The 8,967-nt window shown below is 45.3% G+C and overlaps 1 protein-coding gene across 1 annotated transcript; it reads left to right on the top strand.

Moving 5' to 3' along the window:
- Nucleotides 1–425: 425 nt before the first annotated feature.
- RTP4 (receptor transporter protein 4) lies at nt 426–5,711 on the top strand. The gene is made up of 2 exons (XM_055419787.2): nt 426–649; nt 2,953–5,711. The coding sequence occupies exons 1-2, from the start codon at nt 468–470 to the stop codon at nt 4,931–4,933; spliced, it is 2,163 nt and encodes a 720-aa protein (XP_055275762.2). The 5' UTR covers nt 426–467; the 3' UTR covers nt 4,934–5,711.
- Nucleotides 5,712–8,967: the final 3,256 nt, after the last annotated feature.

Here is an 8,967-nt window from a genome sequence, read left to right as displayed (position 1 = left end):
GTCTGACTCTTTGTGACCCCATGAACTATAGCACGCCAGGTTCCTTTGTCCATGGGGATTCTCCAGGCAAGAATACTGAAGTGGATTGCCATGGGATCTTCCTGATCCAGGAATCGAGCTAGGGTCTCCTGCACTGCAGGTGAATTATTTACCAGCTGAGCTACCAGAGAAGCCTGAGCATAGTGCTTTGCCTAGTGTAAAAACAAGAAAAAAATAAAAACTAACTAATAGGTACCTCCAGAATCCAGACCAGAGTTTTGTACTCAGACGTCCCTTAGCAAGACCTGTTCACAAACTAGCTAATCCCTGCTGCCCCCGTCCTCAGAACAAAAACTTGCTCTGTGTACTCAGACAGCCTGAAATGAAAGTAAAAAAAAAAAAAAAAAAAAAAACCAAACAGCTGACGTGTGTTCAGAGAAACTGAAACTGTTTGTCCTTCTTGCTGGAAACTGAAAGTTACTGTCAACATGGATGCCAAGCCTCAGAGCAAGAGAATAGCTTTGGATATCAGGGAATGGGAGCAGACATTTCAAGAACTGATCTGTCAGGAGAAACCCCGGGCCAGATGGACCCTGAAGATGGATGGAAACCTTCGACCAGACTGTGTGGCCCAGGGGTGGAGGCAATACCAGCAGAAAGGATTTGGCAGGTATGTGAGTCTGTCTGGCTGTGGGCCTTTCTGGTCCAAGAGGCTCAGCTTGGCACTGATGACTTCTTTTGAGAGCTTGTTAAAAAGAATATGTGTCACCAGGCTGTTCATCCTTTTGCAGTTACAGTGCTCTTCAGTATGGAAATGACATGGTTCTAAGCCTCTATTTTGGCTTAATGGTAGGAAATTTCTTCTTTTACTAGGAAAAGATCTCTGGAAATCCCCAGGGGATGAAATAAATCTGTCCCCTATCCTCTCACCACCATTTATTCCAGACTGCCACTATACAGAGACTTCTGCTATCTTACTTCCCGCCTCATTCCGGACTGGGTTTCCACAGCCTGCCGCAGCCCTACAAGCCTAGTTCTGGTCAGTACCAGCCCAGGACTGGGGCTTTCCTTTATAGCCCCAAGAACTGACTAAGGCCAGACAGTGGCTTTGAATATTACTTTAATGAAGACCTGAAGAGGGATTGGTGCTGCAAGAAATTAGAACCTGGTTCTTAATGTCCCTAAACACTGTCCCTCCCATTGACTGTCTCCCTCTTCAACTTCCAGGGAGACTTCAGTTGCAGAAATCAGCTTCCTTGCCCATGCAGGAGGGTGAGAAATGCTGACTTGGACAGTCAAGTCTACTTTTTTATATGGCGCGCTGGGACCTTCACTTCAACTGTTATATTTCTTCCTGGCCTGCTCCTATCTCACCTCAGATGTCCTCTCTTCCCTTCTTTATGGGTTATTAGCCATGACACACATTTCAAGACTTCTATACCCTTGTCCATGATGTTCTGCCTATTCAGCAGGCCCTTTCCTTCCTACCTCCCTATTTATTCCTCAAGGAATAACTCAAGTGCCCTGGAATTCCTAGGCAGAATAAGTTGTTCCTTCTTCTCCATTCTCATAAGACAATGAATAATTCTCTCTCTCTCTATATATATATATATATATACAATATAAACTATTGACTTGAGTCTCTCTATATATGTTGGTAACATTTATAAATAACTTGTTCATATATTACATATTACAGAACACATATATACTTATATATAATTATTTTTAGCTGCAGAGACTATTGTTATGTAAAGCCTCCTGGGGCTCTACAGAACACAGTTTTCAAGCCATTGGCTAGAGCCCATGTGGCAGTTATTCTGCTCTGCTTGGAACCCAGTGTACCAGGTAAGAGTATCTCTTTCACCAGCCAGAGCTCTTTGAGGGACTCATGATGTCTTTAATCAGTTTGGCACTCTCCCAAATGAACAGGTGCTTCTCTTGTTCAGATGACTTGACCTGATAGTTATTCCAAGATGGAAAAAGCAACCTACCAACATAGTTTTAGAAAAATATTAACCAGTTTTTGAAAAACACTTTGTAGTTTACAAAATGCTTTCACATATTCTCATTTAACCTCATGACACTCTAACTCTTGAATATTTTTCCCTTTATGAATGCAAAAAATGAGGCTTAGAGAAGTGCTTTTTAAAAAAGTTCCCCTAATATAAACTATGGGCTTCCCAGATGGCTCAGTGGTAAAGAAGCTCCTGCCAAGCAGGAGGCACAGGTTTGACTCTTGGGTTGTGAAGATCCCCTGGAGAAGGAAATGGCAACCCACTCTAGTATTCTTGCCTGGGAAATCCCATGGACAGAGGAGCCTGGTGGGTTACAGTCCATGGGCTTGCAAAAGTAAGACATGACTTAGCAACTAAATAACAACAACAATGTAAATTACTGACTTGAGTCTCCAACTCAAGTATTGTGGTTCCAGGTCCTAAGTGAGGGACAAAACAAACCCCATTGCTCAGTAGAGGCGATGTGGTATAGCAGATAGATAGTGGCTTGGGATTGGAAACATGGTTCTACCATTTAACTTTGCGAGTTCCTTAGGCAAGTCGTGTATCATTTTATGATTCAGTTTCCTTATCTGGATATTGGGATCAGTAATGCCTACCTAAGAGGGATGCTTTGGGATAATACTGTAAACATTGCTTCAGAATAGGTACTCTATGAGTTCTCTGTGACCTTGTGAAGACCAAATTTCACTGGCAAATGGCAGAAATGTTTTTCCCTCTGAGACATTCAGAGATGTTTTACTGGCAAAGAGACAGACTTGGGAGCACATCTGGGTGGGAATTCAGTGGGCCACAGGAAGAGGCTTTACTAGAAACACAGTCCCTCTCATTCTTGTCAGATTGTCAATATCACATGCACTTTTTCAAGTTGAGAGGGTCCTCAGAGACCAGGCCAGGCCCATCTCCCTCAGCTCAGCAGTAGCTGAGGCTGCAACGATCTTCTGTCTGCCTGCAGGTTCCTGTGTTCCTCGTGCTGTCGAAGGTGGGCTTCCGCCCAAGTGCAGATACTATGTCACATGTACCTGGAGAACCAGAAATCCCCCGGCAAGGTGCTCATGCGGATCTTTGGACAGAGGTGCAAGAAGTGCTCCGGGTCTCAGTTCGAGAAGCCTGATTTCTCCCCAGAAAGCAGCAAGAGGATTCTGAAAAACCTGGTGCAGCGTATTCTGGAGAAATTCTACAGAAATGGTGTCAGGAAGGTTTCGGAGATACCCGTGACCCTGGAAGTACCTTTGGTTGGGTCCCATGACAAGGCCAATTGTGAAGCATGCATTCTGCGCTACTGTGGACGGAACTTAGAAAACTGCACGACAGGGCCAGAAAGATCCTCTCTCTCCTACATGGAGACTGGGAGTTCCTCTCCTCACAATGGTGACAAGTGTGGCCAAAACCAGTCTAGGAACCACTCAGCAGCAGGGAGTAGGTATTCTGGTGCCCATATAGGCTCAGGGCCCAGCCATGTCACTACTGGGATCCAAGTGCCTGGGAAAGGCCCTCAGACTAAATGGGAGATGGGCCAGCTGTTCACACCAGGGGCAGATCAACAGGCTGCACGGGCAGCAGGCCCACAGCCCGTCCGAGTAGCAAGATCACTTCCCCCAGGGTGGACCGATCCACGGCCCATTCAAGCGGTAGGCCCACTACCTACAGGGTGTGTGTATTCACAGTCTACACCAGGGAGAGGACCACAGGCCGCCCGGATGATGTACTCTCAGGCTGTAAGGATGTCAGGCCAGCAGTCAACACAGGCGGCACAAGCCACACAAGGGGCAAAGCTTCAGGCCACAAAGGTGAGAGAACCACAGCCCACCGGAGGGACAATCCCAAGGGCCACATCAGGGTCAGACAGTCAGGCTAAAGGGAGGGCAGGCTCCCCACCACAGGCGTCAAGCTCACAGCCTGCACGGGGGGCAATTCCAAGGGCCACATCAGGGTCAGACAGTCAGGCTAAAGGGAGGGCAGGCTCCCTACCACAGGCGTCAAGCTCACAGCCCGCACAGGTGGCAATCCCAAAGGCCACATCAAGGTCAGACAGTCAGGCTAAAGGGAGGGCAGGCCCCCCACCACAGGCGTCAAGCTCACAGCCCGCACAGGTGGCAATCCCAAAGGCCACATCAAGGTCAGACAGTCAGTCTACAGGGAGGGCAGGCCCCCCACCACAGGGGTCAAGCTCACAGCCCACACAGGAGGCAATCCCAACGGCTACATCAGGGTCAGGCAGTCAGGCTAAAGGGAGGGCAGGCCCCCCACCACAGGGGTCAAGCTCACAGCCCACACAGGAGGCAATCCCAACGGCCACATCAGGGTCAGACAGTCAGGCTACAGGGAGGGCAGGCCCCCCACCACAGGGGTCAAGCTCACAGCCTGCACAGGTGGCAATCCCAAAGGCCACATCAAGGTCAGACAGTCAGGCTAAAGGGAGGGCAGGCCCCCCACCACAGGGGTTAAGCTCACTGCCTGCATGGGAGGCAATCCCAAAGGCCACATCAAGGTCAGATAGTCAGGCTAAAGGCAGGGCAGGCCCCCCACCACAGGGGTCAAGCTCACTGCCCACATGGGAGGCAATCCCAACGGCCACATCAGGGTCAGGCAGTCAGGCTAAAGGGAGGGCACGCCCCCCACCACAGGCGTCAAGCTCACAGCCCACACAGGAGGCAATCCCAAAGGCCACTTCAGGGTCAGACACTAAGGCTACAAGGAGGGTAGGTCCTCCAATGGAGTCAAGCTCACAGCCCGCATGGCCACATGTAGGACCTTCATGTGGAAGTCTAGCTGCCTGGGGCAGGGAGGAGAGGCACGCATTTACTGGGTCTGTTTCAGACAGCTTTTTCAGATTACCTCCCTCAAATGATTTCCGTAACCAAGAGCAGCTGTTCAGGTGGGGCTATGTCTGTGTTTTTGCTCTGTTTACCTTTCTGGTGTCTAAATACTTATGAGTAGAATGATGGAAAAAAAAGCTGTCTTCTCTTGTCTTAATTCCATGGTGGTCAATGAACTGGCTGCCATTTTAATATGACAAAATTTGCTCTGGGACCAATGCAGGGTCAAGTTTAGAAGAATAACCAATGGTTCCTGGACCTCCTCTGCAGGTAGTTTAAAACATGACCCAGGGAATGCAAACTGATTCAGATACTATAAAGAACACTATGGAGATTCCTTTTAGAAAACTAAGAATAAAGCTATCATATGACCCAGTAATCCCACTACTGGGCACATACCCTTAGGAAACCATAATTGAAAAACACACTTGTATCCCAATGTTCATTGCAGCATTATTAACAATAGCTAGGACATGGAAGCAACCTAGATGTCCATTGACAGATGAATGGATAAAGAAATTGTGGTACATACACACAATGGAATATTAGCTACAGAGAGAAATGCATTTGAATCAGTTCTAATGAGGTGGATGAATATAGAGCCTATTATACAGAGTGAAGTAAGTCAGAAAGACAAATACTGTATATTAACACATATATACAGTACATATGAAATCTAGAAAGATGGTACTGATGATCCTATTTGCAGGGCAGCAAAAGAGACGCAGACATAAAGGACAGACTTAGGGTCACCGTGGGGGAGGGAGAGGGTGGGATGACTTAAGAGAGTAGTACTGAAACACATACATTCCCATTTGTAAAACAGACAGTCAGTGGGAATCTGCTTATGCTGCAGGGGACCCAAACCAGGTGCTCTGTGGCAACCTAGAGGGGTGGGAGGGGGAGGGAGGTGGGAGGGAGTTTTAAGAGGGAGGGGACATGTGTATACCTATGGCTGATTCATGTTTATGTGTGGCAGAAATCATCACACTATTGTAATTATCCTCCAAATAAAAAAAATGACCTCGCAGAAAATGGAACCAATAATATTTGTTAAATCATTAAAAGATTTTTGCTGGTGCATTCACTCATTCATTGATATCAATATATATAGACCATATCTTGACTAAAACTGAGGGTCCTGAGTTTCATCAGAAAATTATTATAGTACGTTGAATAATGGTTCCCTCCAAATGTTGATGTCCTAATCTCCAGAGCCTGTAATATGTCACTTTATATGGCTAAAGGGACTATTCAGATATGATTAAATTTAAGGATCTTGAGATGAGGAGATTAGTCTATATTATCCAGATGGGCCAAATGTAATCACATGGGCCCTAATAGGAGGGAGGCAGGAGGGTCAAGGGGCTTCCTCAGTGGCACTGGTGGTAAAGAACCCACCTGCCAATGCAGGAGACGTGAGAGATGCAGGCTCGATTCCTCTTGTCAGGAAGATCCCCTGAAGGAGGGCATAGCAACCCACTCCAATATTCTTGTCTGGAGAATCCCATGGACAGAGAAGTCTGGTGAGATGTGGTCTACAGTGTCGCAAAGGGTTGGACACAACTGAAGTGACTTAGCAGGTAGTACGCACGCACAAGTCGGTCAAAGTCAGAAAAAGGAAATGTAACCGTAGAACTAGAGGTTGAAGTGATGTATTCTGAAGGTGGAGAAAGAGGTCATGAGCCAAGAAGTGCATGCAGTCTTTAAAAGCTCATAAAGGCAAAGAAATACATTTTCCTTTGGAGCATCCAGAAGAAGCCAGCTCAGCTGACATGTGACTTTATTAAGTGAGACTGATTTTAGACTTTTAACCTCCAAAACCATAAGATAGTAAATTTATGCTGTTTTTAAGACACTAAATTCATGGCAATTTGTTATAGCAGCAACAGGAAGTTGACATCACTGCAGGGATCAGGCAATTATATTTTAGATATGCTTTAGCTTTAACACAACATCAAAGATCATAGATTAGAAATATTGACATACCTATGCCCTCTTGTTCTTTTTTTCTCCCTCTTAAACTAACTCAAATATTCCCACCCCATCCCATAGAGGTTTTCTCAAGAGTCATCAAATCAAAAGGTATTGTTTAGAATGGAGATATTTGGGTGGGCTTAAGTAGTCTGGTGACCCCCAAGGAGGCTACCAATCTTTCTCGCCTTGGACTGGAAGCATGTAAGAACTTGCCAATCCTGAGATCTTGTGATGCATGGCTACATCTTTCTCTGTTTCCATCCCTGTGTTAGGCGTTTTCACATGGCTCTCACACTGCCATCTCTACATTCCCACTTTCAAAATCAAGCTTATCAGCATCTCTGGTTTTCTTGTTCTAATTTGCCTCAGTCACTCAAGTTCATCACCCGAGAATCATCTTTAACTTCTCCTCCCTATCACCAATGCTTCTTATCCTTCTTTTGTCAAGTTGTTCCCATCTCTTCCACTGTTTCCCTATCAACCCCTCTCCTCAAACAGGTCAGGGACTTGGGTTATTGAGTTACTGAGGGGATTTGGATTTTACCTCATAGGCAGTGGGGAGTCATTGCAAACATTTGAGAATATGGGCAATTTGAGTAGAATAACATTTAAAAAATATTATATCTTTCTGGAAAAGAATGGAGTATAGGATAGAAACAGTGAGGAACCTGGCTTGAAATAAGAGAGTGGTAAACACAGAGAGGGCTTCCCTCAGGAGTCACAGGAGATGTGAGCTCCATCTCTGGGTCAGGAAGATCTCCTGGAGGAGGAAATGGCAACCCATTCCAGTATTCTGGCCTGGGAAATCCCATAGACAGAAGAACCTGGTAGGCTACAGTCCATGGGGATCACAAAAGAGTTGGACAAGATTTATTGACTGAACAACAAAAACAACAGAAACACAGGGAGGAGTTCTTGTAGATAATAAACATCTTGAAGGAATTTGAAGACAATGAGCTGCAAGATGGCAGAAAACCCGAGGATGAAAGCACTTCTTTTTTTTTTTTTTCCAGCCATCTCATTTCATTTCCTCTTAACGTCAATTCTATAAGCACTCTCCCCATCCTCAAGCCGCTTTACTGCATATCTGCACTTCTCCTGTTTTCATACCTTTTTGTGTCTTTCATAATGAACATACATGTGAGGATGAGACTTTATTTTTAGCCTGGTTATGTGATATGACCTGTTGCAAGTCATTATCCCTCCCTGAGCCTCAGTATCTCCATCTATAAAATAAGCCAATGGCTCCTAATTAAACATGGAGGATTGAACACATGCATTTCCTTCTGATCCCTCTTGAAATCCCACTGGATGGTGGTGAAATGGGGAAACAAGGTATCAGTTCACAGGGGTAAAGAGAATGGATGGAAACTCCAACCTGATAGATTACTTATGTGTAACTGACTTAGCAGAGATCTGTAATAGAAGTTAGGCAAAGGAAAACTGAGGTGCAAGGCAAAAAAATGTGGTATAGTTTCAGAAAGGCTCAAAAACTGTAGGCAATAAGTGGCTCTGAAGGTGGATATTAGGAAGTCTGAAGTGGGAGGATTGGCTAAAAGCCTTTATAAAAAGTTCCTTTTCTCCACTCCAATGCAGCCTTGTAACCACTCTTAACACACTCTAGAGTGAAGAATGGAGGTTTATTCTCTGAAGACACTGACCCAGAGGGACTTGAGGCTTAGGAACTTGGGCATAGTTAATGGAGGGAGTACCGACAGGCAATCAGAAAGATAGTGAAATTCTGTATACTGAGCAGAGGCACGCCTTTAGCTCACTACCAAACCTAGAAGTCAGCATTAATCATACTCAATACTCTGCTCAAATACACAAAGAATGGACAGTTTCTCATCCGGAAAACTGATCAGCTCAAGAGAGAGAAAAAAATGCACATACTGAGACAGGGGTAAGGGGGTCCTTCAATGGAAGGACCTCATCAAATTGGTCCTTGTAGGACTGTAATACACATTTGTTGAAAAAAAAATTGTACGTAGACCCATGAGATTCGGACCCCTGTTGTTCAAAGGTCAACTGCATATGTAAACTACTAGAAATAACAAGGCGAACAATTCTGTATGCAAGGAATATAGGACGTACTTTTGGCTAAGAAACGGCATGAGATACGGATACACATTTTTGTTAATGGAAAAGAAAGTAAATTTTTCCTAAAGTAAAGC

The sequence above is a fragment of the Moschus berezovskii genome, chromosome 1, assembly GCF_049115385.1.
Source record: "Moschus berezovskii isolate FMDL1 chromosome 1, NW_MosBer_1.0, whole genome shotgun sequence".
Taxonomy (NCBI): Eukaryota; Metazoa; Chordata; class Mammalia; order Artiodactyla; family Moschidae; genus Moschus; species Moschus berezovskii.
This window is presented reverse-complemented; position numbering and strand designations above follow the sequence as displayed.